This window comes from Leucopleurus acutus, assembly GCF_964270905.1.
Source record: "Leucopleurus acutus genome assembly, chromosome: 1".
Classification (NCBI taxonomy): Eukaryota; Metazoa; Chordata; class Mammalia; order Artiodactyla; family Delphinidae; genus Leucopleurus; species Leucopleurus acutus.
This window is the reverse complement of record NC_139142.1, coordinates 140,420,044-140,437,442: the sequence shown is the minus strand read 5'-3', so window position 1 is coordinate 140,437,442 and position 17,399 is coordinate 140,420,044. Positions and strand designations below refer to the sequence as shown.

General features: G+C 49.0%; 1 protein-coding gene across 1 annotated transcript in view; it reads left to right on the top strand.

Annotated features, from left to right (window-relative positions):
• Nucleotides 1-4,354, top strand: part of GRAMD2A (GRAM domain containing 2A) — a gene marked incomplete at both ends in the record, with an annotated part of 33,037 nt that extends 28,683 nt beyond the window's left edge. Inside the window, 7 exons of the mRNA XM_082850505.1 lie at nt 408-511; nt 1,110-1,208; nt 1,341-1,412; nt 1,897-1,959; nt 2,928-3,063; nt 3,299-3,398; nt 4,246-4,354. Coding sequence (XP_082706631.1) covers nt 408-511; nt 1,110-1,208; nt 1,341-1,412; nt 1,897-1,959; nt 2,928-3,063; nt 3,299-3,398; nt 4,246-4,354 — 683 coding nt within the window. The remainder of the gene's footprint in view (nt 1-407; nt 512-1,109; nt 1,209-1,340; nt 1,413-1,896; nt 1,960-2,927; nt 3,064-3,298; nt 3,399-4,245) is intronic.
• Between the last annotated feature and the right edge of the window lie 13,045 nt (nt 4,355-17,399).

Below are 17,399 nucleotides of genomic sequence, written 5' to 3'. Positions count from 1 at the left end.
CTGTTCTGCTCTTATCAGTGTCTGTTCTCTCCTGCTCAGGGCTGCCAGGGAGTGTGTGGGAGCATTTGCACAATCAAGGCCCTCTCTCCCTGGCAGGGCAGGGCAAGGAGTTCTGCCTGTGGAGGTGAACATCCAGGCTTAGGGGACCAGGGCAGAAACCTGCCGGACCTTTTGGGGCATGGATGGAGGAAGAGGAAACATCTAGCAGTCTGGTGGGGTGGGAGCGGTCAGGAGTCACAGGAAAGGATGCTAGGGTGCTGGGGGAATGGGTTGCTGGGGCCTGGGATTGGGAAGGGTACTGAGGAGGACAGTCCCCGAGGCTGGACTCTGGACTCCTGAGTGGGAGGACCCAGGCCCCGGGGCTCCCGGGCTGGCCTTGCTCACGGCAGTCTCCTGTGACTTCCCAGTGTGCTCCTGCGCCCTCCAGAGGGACCTCCTTCTCCAGGGCCGGCTCTTCATCTCCCCCAACTGGCTCTGCTTCCATGCCAGCCTCTTTGGCAAGGATATCAAGGTAGTAATAAGTGGTAAGGGCTGCCACAGCCCAGGGAAGAGACGCCCCTGCCCCGCGGGCGCACCTCAAGTCAGGCCCGTCCCTCCACACGCTGACGCTTGGTGAGGCTTCTCACTGTAGGGCATCCCACCTGGTGTCCAGGGCAGCAGCCCCACCCCTTTCAAACAGGGGCCCCAATCTAGACTCCACATGGCCTGAGCGGCCTGAACAGTTCACTGCCAAATTATTCTGCCTACGGGTACCTCCAAAATGCCTTCAGAATCAGAGTGGGATGTCACACTTAGGGGGGCCCGAAAGTGGCCATGGTGGCTCAGGGAACTCTGTTACTGCAGTATGGGATTCACCAGGGCAACCATCCTTGCCTCCTGGATGATGGGGTGAGAGGCCGGAGCAGCACGTGCGGCCAAGGGGTGCGGGATAACTGAAGGGAGCCTGCGTGAGACGGTGGAGGCTCAGATACTCTCCCACGTGGGACCAGACATCTCCACAGTGCTCGTGCTTGGGTCACTGCCAGCTGTGGCTGGCGCCCTAAGCAGGAAGCAAAGGGACTGTGTCCTTAGGGGTGAGTCCTGAGAGAAGAATCCCTCTCCCCCGTCAGGTGGTCATTCCTGTGGTGTCTGTGCAAATGATCAAAAAACACAAGATGGCGCGGCTCCTTCCCAATGGCCTGGCCATCACCACCACCACCAGCCAGAAGGTCAGTGAGATTCTGGGCCAGCGCTCCCTTGTCCTTCTCCCCATTCCAGCTCTAGGAGTCCACAGCTTGACCCTGGCACTCTCCCAAGTCTTTACGTACCTTGCCCCTTTCTGTTTTCTTTGTACGTTCTAGTATGTCTTTGTGTCACTGCTCTCCCGGGACAGTGTATATGACATGCTGAGGAGGGTCTGCACCCACCTACAGGTATGAAGCTTGGGGCCAGTGCTGTTGTGGGAGGGGCTGGCCCATCTCCCCGGCACAGGAAACAGGGAGTCACAGGCTCAGGCTCAGTGAATCAGAGGCAGTCCTTGGACCATGTGTCTATGCTTGTGAGCCTTTTTGAGGCCACTGGGCCTTTGTGTGTCCCCATGTATAGCCATCACTTGTGCTTCCTTGGTGCACAGACGGGCAGGAGCATGTGGCCGCTTCCCAATATGCCTACAGCTCTCTCTCGCCTATGGTGAGGAAGGGGGAGGGCAGCAGCTTGGGGGAGTATGTCGCCTTGGCTTTGCCCTCTGCTCCAGCATTAACTAGGGATCCCCCTGCAAACTCTGGGAGCTTTAGGCTCTATCTGACCTAAAGTGGCTTATTTGGAGGTAAAGCTCTCTTGGAGAGTGTTAATACCTCCCCATGCCTGACTTTGGCTGTTCCAGATGGACAAGTGATCCCTGTTCCCTTCCCTCCTCAGCCTTCCAGCAAGAAGAGTCTGAGTGCAAGAGAATCTCTAGAGGAACCTGAGTGCGAGTCTCTGGTGAGAGCTGAGGCTGGGAGCAAACGTGGCTGGCCTGAGATTGCCTGTGGTTCTAAGGCTTCAGGGCCTCCCAGGCAGGAGCCCACAGTGCAGAACTGGGGCAGCAGGCTCAAGAGCCAGTGGCCATGCTGTGTAAAGGGGTCCCCTAGACCCGGCACGCTCCATACCATGCAGAGCTGCTGTCCTGGGCAGACGTGCTAACTTCCTGAGCAGAGCAGGTGCCCAGCCCCCGGAACACCGCCCAGGTTGGACCCTATACCTTCGCGGGTACAGAGCCAGCACCCCATCCTCTTTAGCAGTCAGGAGGGCCTTCAAGGGGCTGCAGATGTCCCTGGGGAAGAGCGCTGAAGGCAGTCAGAACCGAGGCAGGATCCTTTTAGATTGGCCAAGGTCCCAGCTGTTTCTTTTGCTCCTGGGATCCTGGGTAAGCAGAGTTTCTAGAGCAGGGGTGGGGGGTGGAAATGACCCCAGGGTGTTTGAAGTCTACTTCAGTAACTATTAAGCGTTTAGCCAAGCATACAATACGCACAATGCCATGCAGGGGATGGAAGGCGATGTTCCCCTTTTATGGGGACCTTAAGTCAAGGTCAGTGACATAGGGTTAGAGCCCACATTAGCAGGAGTCACAACTTGTTCCATCTAAGATATACAGTGCCAAGCTGTCTTGGGCTCAGCCGGTCTGAACACGCACCTGGGATGGCTCATGTCTTAGATTCCACTGTGGTTCTACACTAGCAGTCTTCAAAGACACCATTCCCTGGGAGAGTGGCTGGTCACAGCAAGGGAGCAGATGAGACATGTGATTGCTATGGCAGTGGTTTCCCCGCTTCTGGGCACCTGCTTTCATGCTTGCTAGGCATGCATATTGATAATATCTGGACAGGCTTTGATAAATCTAGCGTGAACCCCTTAGGGCAAGTGAGGTCCCAAGGGCCATGGTGAGACAGCTTCTCCTGCCTTCTCTGCAGGAAGTCCTCATCCCTGAGATGAAGTGGAGAAAAGTGTGCCCTGCCTCCAGGTCCCTGTCCCTCCCAGACAACATCCCTTGTATCCCTCGGGCATCCACGGATGACTTCTTCCCCTCCAGGAAGCCTCCGGGGTCTGGTGAGTTCAGCGTGCTTGTCCATGGCAACTGCTTGCAAAGACCAGGCTTTCCCGCCTCCCACTTCTGCAAAAAGAGGTCATCACAGCCAGCAGGGCTTCTGAGAGCTGTTTCTTTCTTTCTCCAAATCCATAAGGGAAAGCCAAGAGCCCAAGCGGCTCCAGAGAACACGGGCGGGGGAGTGGGCTGGGGTCCTGCCTTCTGCCCAGGAAGATGCCTAATGCCGTCCTGTTGCAGAGAACGCTGACTATGAGGAGAAGAGGCTGGAGGATGAGCCCAAGAGCAACGGGGAGCAGAGGCTCTGGGATCACGGGCTCCTGAAGGTCTTCCTCGTGCTGTAGGTGGCTGTATGGAGGGTGGTGGGTGTCTGAGTGTTTAGAGCCGGGGCCTTGGTGTGTGGGGAGGTCAGTGTCCAGAGCGAGGGGAAAGTTCTGAGTCAACTGCAAGTTCCCGGGTGGCATCTGGCAGCCGTGCAGCAGGCTCTTCTAGAGCAAGATAAAGTATTTCCAGTTTTCATCCTTACAACCCTGTAATTTAGGGTTAAGGCTGTGGAGAGGGGCAAGACATGAAACTGTTGAAGAAAGAAAAAGTTGCACAGGATTGGGGAGGAGGAGGGTTGGCAAAATCTGAGAGGCCCATCAGATAGACTGAGGGAGAGCCATGGCCTTCCTGCTGCCCACCATTGGGGTGTTTTCTGGAAGCCCAGGCTTGTCTGTAATTCTGCCTAAGTAGAGCAGTGAGCATGGTGGGATGTTTTATGAAGAGCCAGCCCCTGGATTCCCTCACCTTACCTCATCACCTTCCTCTGGCTCTGCTGGCTGGGTTTTGACTGTCAACCTCAGCACTTGCTGGGGGAAGGGCTACCGCCTTAGGGGGTAATCTTAGTGGCCTTGCAGAGGGGGTGTAGGACCAAGGTGGCTGGTCAGAGGGAAGGTGGGCTCAGCTGAAGGATCCAGAACTCCTGCTGGGCTTCAAGGACACCTCCATGGGGACGAGTCTCAGAACCCCCATGTGGCCTCTGGGAAAAAAGATGCCTAGGTCTAGAACGTAACTGCAGGCAAAGGGTTCTTTAATTCTTCCAACTGCAGGAACTAGCTTAGTCCCACTCCTATTTTTGGGGATTCTGTAAAAATGCCCCGTTTCTAGAAGAGAGATTCAATTCCTCCTTACCCCTCTTTCTCCAGGATCTGCTTCTTGGTCATGTCTTCATCGTACCTGGCGTTCCGCATCTCCCGGCTAGAACAGCAGTTATGCTCCCTGAATTGGGGCGGCTCAGTCCCTGGGCACAGGTGATGCCTTTTCTCTTTCTCATGCTTCTGGGATTGAGGGTTAAGGACAGCAGCCAAAACCTATGGCCAGGCTGCTTGTTAGTCTGGCTGGTCTTGGCCTTGCCCTTGAGCTGGCTTGATGGCCCTCAGCAAGGTTGGGCAGGGTACACAGATCCCACCTGGACCCCCTCTCATGGGTGGACAAAGTCTTCACTGACTCATCTGTCTGCCTTCTAGGCCCTTTGTCTGACCTGGTCATCTCTCCTGTGTGCAGGTAACAGCCACTTGGCCTTTGTCCCCACTCCTCCGAGAAGAATGCTCTGGGTGCTAAGGTGCCACCAACAGTCCGCTTGGTTTATGCTGCTGCTGTGCTGAGACTGAGTCTGAAAGAAAATATTCCGGATCCCTTCTCCTCCCCCCAACTCTTCTCCCTCCTTTAATGAGTGATCTTTAGGACCTGTTTACAAAGCTCCTACAATTTGGGGACTCGGACAAAAAGCCAGATTTTTGGATCTAGCTGAGGAATTCTGTACACTAAGCCTCAGCAACCACTTAAATGAAAAGAATATTTTAACTTGTTCCTTGGAAACAGCTCTGACATACAGGAAGAGCACGTGGGGCCGCTGCAAGGGACAACGGCCACGCTTTGATACCTGTCACTTGGCTCACTCCAGTGGTGGGACAGAGGCCAGAACCCAAACCACCAGTGTGGCCTTCGCTCTCTCCCAGCATACTGTGCTCTCACTTGGACGCCTGAGAGTCCCTGATATGGGGCCCAAAGGACTTCTCTGCCGTCAGCCAGGGACCCATGCAGGGCAGACTGGAGGGAGTGAGGTAAGCTATGAATGAGGAGAGGAGGGCCTGTGGCCAGGATTCCAGCAAGAGGAGTGTTCACACTGTGTGCAGAGGCTCTGTTCTGGCCCCTCATGAGGAGGCTGGCTGAATCTGAGAGGACACTACCTGCAGCCGGGGACTGTGGCAGTGGCTGTGAAGGAGAATAGAGGTCCAGCATTTCTGTGTCCTCAGCTGCTATTTCCTGGTGAGACAGGTGGAGCAGGGCCTTTTGACCACTGCGGTCGCAGACCAGGTACTGGATCTTTCCCTGGTGTGCTCAAACATTTCCAAGGTGCCCCAGGTGGGAAGTGGGGGATGGAGGGGCAGTGGCTTTGATCTGAGGGCTTGATTTGTACTCTCTGCCTGACTGCCTGGATTTTGGGTGTGGCCAATGGCAGCCTGTCGGGCTTGGCTGGGCACTGGGCACGATGGTGCTGGGCCACCACAGGGCAGAGCTCACCATGTCACCTGCAGGCCATGCAGGAGGGTCCTCCACTCCACGGGCTCTGTTCTCCATGAGTATAATGGAGGTGTCCAAGGTGGGCCTGGGACAGTGCAGGGACCAGGCCAAGGGGGTCTGTCTGATACCTTTGGGGACAAGAGAGGTAGAGGATAGGAAGAGTGGACATGGTAGTGGCTTTGCCTTAGAGATTCTTCCTTCTCTGTCAAGGTCTCCTCAATTCTAAAAGCTTCTCTGTGCCTTAAAACTCTGGCCTGTGCTCTCTGGGACTCCGAAATGCTAAGAGAGTGCCTTTGTAGGTTCTGGAAAGGGCTTAGTGAGGAGGCCGGACGTATCAGGGAAAGTCAGTGGCGATGGGCTGGGTGGTGTCAGAAAGAGCCACTTTTTCCCTCTTCAGACACCTGAGAGGTTAACTAGGGAGAAATCCAGGTGGAAGTTATTTACTGTGGAGCTGTGACTGTCCTATTTATGACAAACCCAACTGAAGACTGGAGGGACTGACAGGAGGCGACAACTTCCTAAACTCAGACTGGAGGTCTCTTCATTCTCTCCCCATCCCAGGTTCTAGGATTTGGCTTAGAGCCTGGCCTTGTGGGATACCTGCACTAAATCTGTATGTCTCAGGTGAAACTCACTGCTCCATTCTCCCCACATTGCCACACCAGATGAATGCCCGTCCTTTTTTGGGAACCAGCCCCCTTAATCACTTCCTTCCAATCAGATTTTCAGGGAAATAATCCTACTTGTCCCAGCACCTCCCCTCCCTGGTCCTTGCTGAAGGGCAGGGAGAACAGGTCCATTCTCTGAGACTTGCTGGGTTGAGCCAGAGGCCATGAGAGGTGCCAAGTCTCCAGTCTCCATGCCCCAGGCTCAGAGACGGCAAGAGGCGTGCAGTAGAGTAGGTGGCTTTGGGGGCCCTCTTGGGGTCCAGGGCTTTGAGTGATAGGAGTGTGTGCCTGTCCCTCTTGGAGGGCCCTCTGTTTCTCCCTTCTGTGCCCCAGTCTGGTCCTCTGGCCAGTGTACCTTCTGCTGTGCTCATTTATAAACCATGTGTATTTACACAGCCTGCTTGCATTGGAGGATGCTCCTCTAATTCCCTGAGAATTTGGTTCAACTATCCTTCAGTTGTTCCACTATGGCCTTGAAAATATTTTTAAATAAAAAATCCGATTTTTCTAGTGTCCCGTGGTATGGGAAGTTCACTTTTATCTTTTGACTACTCATTAAAAGTGCTCTTTACTGACATATTTGGCACGAAGGAGACTAACAGAGCCAAAGTCATTCCCAGAATCCCAAGTACTTTGCACATCTCACAGGACTTTAGCTGAGCTGACTCATACTTCAGGCATATGGGGAATGGTAAGGATGGCCACAGCACACCGCCATTGCCTCCTCCCTCTGTTGGATGGACACTGAGAATGCTTCCCTGTTTCTCCTGGGCAACTCCAAAGCAGTGTCCCTGGTTCAACTAGTACTGTGCTCCTGACTCAGGAATTAAAATCTGGAACTCAGAGCTAGAAAACCCCTGTGTCCTTTTCTATGACATCAAGCCTAGATTATGGAGGTTAAATTCCAATTTGGGCCACGTCACCTTACTTTCTGTCCGGGAGGCCCCCTCTAGTAGTGATTCGTTCGTTCAGTAAATGCTGAGCCCAGACTATGAGCTGGTACTAAGCTAGGCACTGAGGATAGAGCAGTGAACATGTCAGGCAATGTCTCTGCATCCCCCATGGCACTTGCATTCCACGTAAACATAAGTTCCAAGTAAATCGTGAACAAACAAGGTAATTCCAGATTGTGGTTAAGTTCCATGAAGGAAAGAAACAGTGATACAAGATACAGTAAACAGGGAGGTGGCTTTGGATGGGTGGTCAAGAAATGTTCTCTGAAGTGAGATTTAAGCTGGTGCTTAAAGGATGAGGAGCCAGTCATGGAAGGAACTGGGAAAAGGGTCGGCAACTGTGAAAGGTAGGAAAGAACACATATGTCTCTGTGGAACAGAGAGACCATCTGCATGAGTCTAGGATACTAGTCAGTGGGAGAGTGACATGAAAAGAGGTTGGAAAGGGCAACTCAGCAACAACAAAACCACCTGTTTAAAAGTCGGTAAAGGACTTGAATAGACATTTCAACATCACTGGTCATTAGGGAAATGCAAATCAAAACCACAATTAGATACCACTTCATATCCATTAGGATGGCTACTATCAAAGAAATGGAAAACAAAAGTGTTACTGAGGATGTGGAGAAATTGGAACCCTTATGCACTATTGGTAGGAATGTAAAATGGTGCAGCCACTGTGGAAAACAGTATGGCAGTTCTTCAAAAAATTAAAAACGATTACCACATGATCCAGTAATTCCAATTCTGCGTATACGCCCACAAGAATGGAAAATAAGGGCTTGAAGAGCTATCTGTACACCCATGTTCATAGCAGTGTCAGTCGCAATCAGCCAAAAGGTGGAAGCAACCCAAGTATCTATCGAGAGGTGAATGGATAAACAAAATTTCGTGTATACATGCAATGGAATATTATTCAACCTTCAAAAGAAAGAAAGTCTTGACATATGCTACAACATGGATAAACCTTGAAGACATTATGCTAAGTGAAGTAAGCCAGTCACTAAAAGACAAATGCTGTATGACTCTACATATATGAGGTACCTATGGTAGTCAGATTCATAGAAACAGAAAGCAGAATGGTGGTTGCCAGGAGCTATGGGGAAGGGAAATGGGAGTTATTGTTTAATGTGTACAGAGTTTCAGTTTTGCAAGATAAACAGAGTTCTGGAGATGGTGATGATTGTTGGACAATAATGTGAATGTACCTCACACTGTGGAACTATACGCTTAAAAATGATTAAGATGATAAGGCTTCCCTGGTGGCGCAGTGGTTAAGAATCTGCCTGCCAATGAAGGGGACACGGGTTCGAGCCCTGGTCCAGGAAGATCCCACATGCTGCGGAGCAACTAAGCCCGTGCATCACAACTACTGAGCCTGCGCTCTAGAGCCCGTGAGCCACAACTACTGAGCCTGCGTGCCACAACTACTGAGCCTGAGCTCTAGAGCCCGTGAGCCACAACTACTGAGCCCACACACCTAGAGCCCATGCTCCACAAGAGAAGCCACCGCAGTGAGAAGTCCGCGCACCGCAACGAAGAGTAGCCCCCACTCGCCACAAGTAGAGAAAGCCCGCGCACAGCAACGAAGACCCAACACAGCCAAAAATAAATTAATTAAAAAAAGATTAAGATGATAAATTTTATATGTATTTTGCCACAATAAAAAAAATAAGAGGTTGGAGAGGTAGGCAGGAGAAGGGAATTTGAATTTTATACATTCCCTGGGTACTGCAGCTCAGGTCTGAAAGTTTGGAGCTGGCAGAATCAGTGGTTACTGAAACCAAGTGCTTTCTTTTGCTAGAGGAAATAAACACGTGGATGTAATATGCAGAAAAATATGGCTGAATTTCTACATACTATCACACACCTCCTTTTCACTGTTCCCAGGGAGTGGTTCATAGCAGCAGCATCACAGTGAGGGCATATCGTATTTTTAAGTTGAGCTAACTTTATAAGGGAGAAACAACAGCCCTAAACTTGGAGAAACGGAGGTATATATATTTTATGTGGGAGCCTCAGTGTGCAACATGGGCTTTAGCCAGATGAGGGAGAGTCGTGGGAGTGGGCAGAAGTTCTCGTGAAAAAGGCATTCAGGAGTGAGGGGGGCTCTGGGAGAACTGCATCCCACCAGAGACATCCTGGGAGTAAGAAACTGCCCCCACTCCCAGGCGCCCACCCAGCCAGCCCTGGCCCTCTCACCTGGTGGCCATGCCGTTAGGACACCTATCGAGCTAGGTGAGGTGGTGACCCTGTGCTGCTCCTCTCTCCTAGCAGCTGCACTGCAGAGTCAGGGCATCCTAGGGCAGAGAAGCTTTTCAGAGAAGGCTCTCCTGTCAGCCTCAGGCTGGGACAGGCCAGATCCCTAGGCAGATCTCACTCTGGGGGGGTGGGGGTGGGGGGAGGTGAGATGCCACTGGGCCACTAGGTGGCAGCAAAGTCCAGCAGGAACTGGAGCCAAGGCAGTGAGGGACAGACTTCGCTCTTCTTTCTCAAAGAAAGGCCCCCCCCCCCCCCCCCCGGTGTCCCCAGGCCCTGGCAGTGGCAGAAGGGAAGCTGGGCAGGCTCCCAAGGCCACTTCTCCCCGGTGCCCTTTGGTTCTTTCTCTCCTCTCCCCTCTTCTATCATACCCCAGGGGAAAGGCCTGAGGTGATTATGAGAGGAAAGCGTTCCCAAGGACTCTGAAGATCTCCTGAGGTCTGGTCAGTCAGAAGGCAGAAGTGGCTGGTGTGAAGAACAAGTGTGGTGTGTGTGTGGTGTGGGGTGTGTGTGGTGTGGGGTGTGTGTGGTGTGGGGTGTGTGTGGTGTGGGGGGTGTGTGTGTGTGTGTGTGGTGTGTGTGTGGTGCGTGCGTGGTGCGTGTGGGGTGTGTGTGGTGCGTGCGTGGTGTGTGTGGGGTATGTGTGGGGGTGTGTGTGGTGTGTGTGTGGTGTGTGGTTATGTGTGGTGTGTGTGTGTGGTGTGTGTGTGGTGGGGGCTCTGGGGGTGAGTGGGGAGCTCAGCTTCCAACAGGGGCACAGAAACCCCAGGCTTTCCCCGGCTCTGCCCTTGTTGTCAGTAGCATCTTCTCTTACCCAGGGCACAGAATTGCAGAAACCTGGATTCTGCAAGGTGTGATTTCACTCTTTCTCCTCCTACCTTCATTTAGAGATAAGGGGCTGGACCCCAGAGCAGAGAGGATTCAAATTTAACGGTTACATGGCTACATACGCTTTGCCCGTGAAAGTGAGGGGGAGGGAGGCGTTTAAGCCTCTGAAACGATAATCCAGAGAAACCCGAGTTTATCCTCTGTGTGCCTGACCTCCACAGAGCCAAGGAGCACCTGGCGCCCAGCAGGCCCTGCTGGCTGGTCCTCCTTCGCGTTGGCAGGGCTCCTTGCCTTCCCGGAATGTGTTCCTTCTTGCTTGCCACTCAGTGCCTGGCCCAAAGCCAAACCTGGACTGCTCAGAATACCATGCCCCACTCACTTCTCTCACAGGATCTGAGACAAGGCTCTCTTCCGCCTGGGGAAAGGCCAGGCCCGCGCTGCAGCCTCATCCTACTGGTGCCGCCTTCTCTAAGGACATCGTGCTCTCCAGTGGCTGAGGGCAGAAGCACTTAGGCAGGATGCAGCTGGCACTGCGGCAAAGCAGAGAGTGGCATATTGACATCTTATCCTTTTGGCAGCCTTCTAAATTGGGCCAGAGTGGGCAAAGTGTTACTCACAAGCTGTTCATTAACTTGTTAAATGCAGAAAGGTTGGCTTAGGCTCCACTTTGGGAAAATGTGACACCCACTGCTCCTGGATTCACTCTAGCATGAAGGAGTGTTAATTGGTGTAGGATTTCTGATGGAAGTTTTTCTTTGCTGTTAGTTCCAAATACCAGGCTGGTCTGAATGCATGCTCTCTCCAGTCTGTAATTACATTTAAAAGATTTATTAAGCACTTGCTATGGACTCCTGCATGTATGCTTCTATAGATACTATGATTCTGTAATTTTCTGAGCAATAAACTGGGTACCAGGCCCTATGCAAGGTACTTTTTATGCTCATTTGACTTTCACAACAAGGAACTCTCAATACGACAATACGGTTTTCACACCTTACGCTGTGGAAACTGAGATCGATAGGCCAGAAATACAATATGGACCCCTTCAAAGAGTTTATTGAGGAGACAAGATAGAGGGAATAGCTGTATAACAGTGTAGACACGTGAGCCCTGATATGTACAGAAGGGAGTGGCATAGACTGCCTCAGTGGCAAGGGGTGTGCCACACGTGTGGACTTCAGAGGGTAAGAGTTGGATCAGAGGAGAGCTGTGGGGAGGGTCCTCACCGGTTGTGTGTTTGGGGGTTAATGTCAGTAAAAGGATGGTAGTGCGAAGGATGGTGCCAATGAAAGCTTAGGAGAAGCAGAGTTCCTGCTAGGGAATGGATACGTTAAGTGTGCAAAACACCTCAGGATCTAAACGCCAGGATGAGAAGGAGAGACTTGATCTTTCAGGCAATGAAGAGCTATGGGGGCTACTGGAACTTAGGAGTGATGGATAAACGTGATGGTTTAGGAATGCTGGTTTGGCAATGGGGCACAAGGTAGATTAAAAGTCCGCCAGAATAGTCTAGATGGCGGTTTCTCAACCTCAGCACTACTGCCATTTTGGGCTGCGTAATCCTTTGTTATGGGGGGTTTGTCCTGTGCACTGGTGGGTGCTCGGCCACATCCTTGGCCCACCTGATGCCAGTAGCACCTCCCACCCTTAGCTGTGACAACCAAAAACATCTCCAGACATTGCCAAATGTCCCCTAGGGGACACAGTGGCCCATGATTGAGAATCATTAGTCCAGAAGGCAGGAGGTAAGGGCTTGGACCTCAGAATGTTGGCAGGTATTTTCAGAACCAACTGCATCAATCTACTGACTTTTAGAATAGCTGACAAAAGTAAAAATGATTTCCTTGCCACAGGAAATTCATCATCAATGCCAAAGAACTTAATGGCCTAAACTTAATGGCCTAAAGAGGCTCAGAAGTAGATCATTCTGCATATTAGAAACCTCTAGAGGATACACCAAAACTACAGATAATGTGCTCATTAGCAAGAAAGTGGCTGATATCAGGATTTCTCTCTCTACCCGCTCACCCCCAAGTCACATCTTACTCAACCACTGCTTTGAATAAGTTATGTCCAATCTGTCCACAGGCAGAAAAGCTACTGATCTGTAATTTTGCTAGGCTTGCATTCACCTTTTTAACATTTTGTTTTTGGCAGTTGGTAGAGTGGATGGATACAGCCTGGCCTGCAATGAAGAACTATGATTTACCAAGATGTATCTTTGTCTAAAGCAGGAATCAGTGAAGATCAGATAAGACCACCGTAAGAACTTTGGCTTTTACTCTGAATGAAATGAGAGACAAAGGAGTGAATAATACGCTTTAATTATATAGGCTTTAAAAGGATCTTCGTTGGCTGTGAGGCAGGGAAAGGTGGAAGCAGGGAGGTCAGTTAGGAGACTTTGGGGTGATGGTGTTGAGAGATGACAGAGGCTCTGACTCAGGTGGTAGAAGCAGAGATGGTGGAAATGGGCAGATTCTGGATATATTCTGATGGTAAAAACAACAGAATTTCCTGTCAAATTAGAGATGGAGGATAACAGAAAAAGAGTCATAAAGGATGACTCATGTTTTATGGCTTGAGAGGATGGACAGAGCTGCCATCAACTGAGATGAAGAAAGCCATGAGTGGTGTATTTTTTGGGAGGAAGATCAGAAATGTACCATTGAACATGTAAAGTTTGAGATGAGTTTTAGACATATAAGTGGGGATGTCAAGTGGGCAATAGATATATGTGTCTGGAGTTCAGGAGAGAAGTCTAGGAAATACAAATCTGGGAACTGTCAACATATGGACGGTATGTAGTAGCAAGAGACTGGATGAGATCACCAAGGACTGAGTGTCCGTTGATAGAGGAAAGTATGGATGACTGAGCCCTGTGGCACACTGTGATCAAGAGATCAGGAAGAAAAGGAGGAACTAGCAAAGGAAACTGATGAGTGCCTGATAAAGCACAAGGATACCCAGAAGAGTCTGGTGTTCTGGAAGGTAATTCCCATACGGCAAGGAGGAGACTGACAAATGCTGCTAATAAACCACATTTCTTTTACTGTGGCTCAACTAAATTTCTTTTCCACCTGAATATAACCCAGAAGTTTCTAACCTGGACAACTCCAAACAATTTAATGTTTAGGGTTATTCTTTCAGTACAAAAATGGCCTGAGCCCCATTTCCAACCACTATGGTCAGTCCTGAGACTCAATTTCTGCAAGAGTTTCCAAGGTTGCTTCTGTGTCTCCTGGGTTAGACCACGATGCAGTCTGCTTGTCTACTGTCTCCTGTTCCTTTAGCTATTGCCTTCTTGCCCATGATGTGCCACTCCTCATCCTTCATTCCTCCAAATGATCCACCACCAAGATAATCAGATGTATCCAAATTGCATGAAAGATTTACAGTTAATGGAAGGCTATGGCACAAAGCCGAAAACAACTTCAAATTCAGTGCACACATGACTGCTTATAGCAATGTGACAGCCATTCTCTCAGGAAACTTCTCACCAGCCATGTCCTCCAGTAGGCCCCTGCCTCCTGCCGTGTTTCTGGCATGTATCCCATCTCAGTTCTTTTTACCAACCTCCCTCTACTTTCTTTCCTAGGCCTCATTCTCTTTTTCTAGGGCATCCAATGAAAATTCAGATTTCTTTCATCTTATTATTTGGAGTAACTGATCTCTCTTTGTATCCTCCTGGCCCACTTAGGCTAAACCCAGAGAGTTGACCTTTCTCAACCAAAAAGGTCCATCAAGATATTTACTTCAACAAAACAACAAGCTCTCTAGCAATAAATTATGCGACACTCCTGAAGTCAGAAAAGCTACATTCAGTTTTTGTTTTTAATAGTAGTTTTTCCTTTTGGGTAAATAAAACAGAAAAAAAAGCATTACCACTAACAAACCATACAGCAGTGTATCACAGTGGTTAAGAGCAGAGGTTCTGGAATCAGCACATCTACATTTAAACCTCATTAATTCACTTGGGCACCTCTAAGCTTTAGTCTTCTCATCTCTAAAAGGGGGATAGTAGTAGCATCTACCTTAGAGCTTTATGGTTATTATTAAGTTGGAAATTTACATCAAATCCTTATAAGTCCCTGACACATAGAAAGAGCTCAATAAATGTTAGTTATTATCTATTAAACTTCAAGAAAATTTAAACTTAAATAAGTATAAAACCCAGTGTTGGTATGGCTACACAGAATTAAACATAGATTTTTTTTTTTTTTTTTTGCGGTACGCGGGCCTCTCACTGTTGTGGCCTCTCCCATTGCGGAGCACAGGCTCCGGACACGCAGGCTCAGTGGCCATGGCTCACGGGCCCAGCCGCTCTGCGGCATGTAGGATCTTCCCGGACAGGGGCACGAACCCGTGTCCCCTGCATCGGCAGGCAGACTCTAAACCACTGCGCCACCAGGGAAGCCCTAAACATCGGTTTTTATTATACATTATTAATGGTACTTGCACATTGATTCTCTTTTAAGAACTCTCTGGATATCTATATGAAGGGAAATAAATTGCTCATATGCTTTGATGTCTCAACTCCACTTTTGTATTCCTCAAGGAGATAATTTGGAATGAAAAAGTTGTTTATGAAGAGTGTTTGCAGCAATGCCATTCATAACAACATCGGAACTAACCAAAAAAAAAAAAAACCTAACTTTGGGGAGGAAACGACTAAGAAAGTTATGACCTATTAACCTGTTGTAACCCCAGGTTACCATTAAACATAACAAGTAGACAATGATTAAGGGAGGAAATTTGTAAAAAGCAGAATTAAAATAGTGCTTATGCACGGATTATAACTATGTAAAATGTGAAAATCTCTAAAAAATCAGCAGATAAGTTGAAGAGATGTCCATGGTTAGAGTTACATGTTTAGCGAGTTCCTTGTTTTCTGTCAGGTTGCTTAAGTTTGTCAAACCCTCCCCCAACAATAGCTTGGTATTATGCAAGCATGAAAAGTTATGCTGATTAACAGGGCATTTTGATTTCTGCTTTAATACCATGGAAAGATGGGCTTTTTTTGATAAATTGCTTCTATATTTGTATTTAGTTATTCAACGAATAATAACCAGTGTCTATGCGCCAGGCACTATACCAAGCAGCATGGATTCAGTGGTGATGAGACATCGTCCCTGGCCTCCAGGGCTTCTAGTTTAGTGGCAAGACTGGAAAATCTTGCCACTATAAATCACCTATAATTTTACACCACCAAAAATTATAGGTGATTTGGGCACACTGAAAGGGTTCATGATTCTAGGGTATTGTTTAACAAGGAAAGCAAATTAGTCTGGTGCATCAGGGAAGATTTCCCTGAGGAAGAGATTCCATAGGAATTTCCCTGATGAAGAGTGCTGGAGAGTTAGAGGGGGAGAGAACAGCAAGTAGGAAGGCTTTAAGGGGAGAAAAGAATGTGCTCTGCTGGAGGAACTAAAAGAAGGTCTGCAGAGTTGGGGAACAATAAAATAGGGCAAGAGGGATCTAGCTCATAGAGAGGCAGGAGAAGCAGGAAGAGGCCAGATTGTGCAGAGCTTTATTAAAGATATTGGCAGGATATGAAACCGACTGGGGGATGGACAATATTTGTGAATACTGGAGGACTACTTTACAAGATATTGTGGCAGTCCAGATGAGAGATGATGGTTGCCCGGATGACAGTGGTGGCATTGGTGAGAGAAATCCATGGAGTTAAGGATATTCAAGATGTAGAATCAACACGACTAGGAGATTGGGAAATGTGAAGTGTGTGTGAGAGAGAGACAAGTAAAGGATGACTCCTAGATTTCTGGCTAGAATTGGGTGGGGCAGTGGTGCCATTTCCTGAGGTAGAAATACTGATAGAGCAGATTTGATGGGGAAAGATGAGTTGAGCTTTGGGATTTGTTGGGTTTGAGTTGCCTGTGAAATATCCAAGGGAAGATGTAGGCTGGTAAATGGATATTCAGGTAGAAGTTTGGCAGAGGTCAGGAGAGAAGTATAGGTCTGATATGCCCAAATCTATCACTGGCCTGGGGAAAGGATGGGAGAGCCTAGGAAGTGTGTACAGAATGAGAAAAGGGATTTGGGAACAAAAACCTGAGAATCTGCAGCAAATAGACAAGAAACTGGCAAGTAAGAAAGAGTGGTCAAGGAAGTACTAGAAAAACTAGGTATCACATCAATTAAAGGAAGAGTTGTTTGAAAAGGAGGGTTTAATGTTGCTAGGAGGACTAGTAAAATGAGAACCATTAGTGCTCTTGTTGAGAATTTTTTGTAGCGTGGTGGGCACAGAGTCTAGATTACCGTGGGTTGAGAAGTGGGCAGGAGGTGAGAAACTGACACTTTAGATCTGGCTGTAAAGAGGAAGAAAGCAAAAGGTCAATATCTAGAGAGAGACACGAGGTCATGCTTTTATTTATTTTTAAAGATGGGGAGATTTAATACATATGTACATCTAAATGCTGATGGAAAAGAGCCAGTAGAGAGAGGGTCCTGCTGCTGCTGCTGTGTGTGAAGGAACTGTCTGCACAAAAATCCCTGTGCACAGGTGAAGGCATTAGCCATAGCTATGAGGGTCAATGCGATAGGGGTGAGGAAGGCTCAAAGGTGGGTACAGATATAGTTAGATTTGTAGATTTGGTGTCAGGAAAGTTGAAGTTCATGACAGTTCCTATTTTCTCTCTGAAGTTGGAGAGTGTGGGAGGAGGTGAGGGCTTCACAGGTCTGTGGAACGAAGACTGAGGCAGTAGCTGTGGAGAGCTAGAGTGTGAGCTGGCAAGGGAAGCATGGCCAAGGGCAGAGGAACTTGTCCTAGCCTGCGTCGTGGGGGACAGGTTTTCTTCTAAATACAGGTTGCTCTGTTTTGGTACATGGAGGGAAAAGAGCCAGGCAGTAATTCTTCTGGCTTTTATCCCAAACTGCAGGATCCGAGATGAATTTTTTCCTGAGTAATGGTAACTCTTCCCTAGTACTAACACTCTAGTTGGCTACCTCCTCCTTTGACACTCTGACACGTATGTTTTCCTTACACAAGAAAACTTAATTTAAATGCATCTGGCACTTGATTTTTTCCTTGGTGGAGTTTCACTTGCTTCA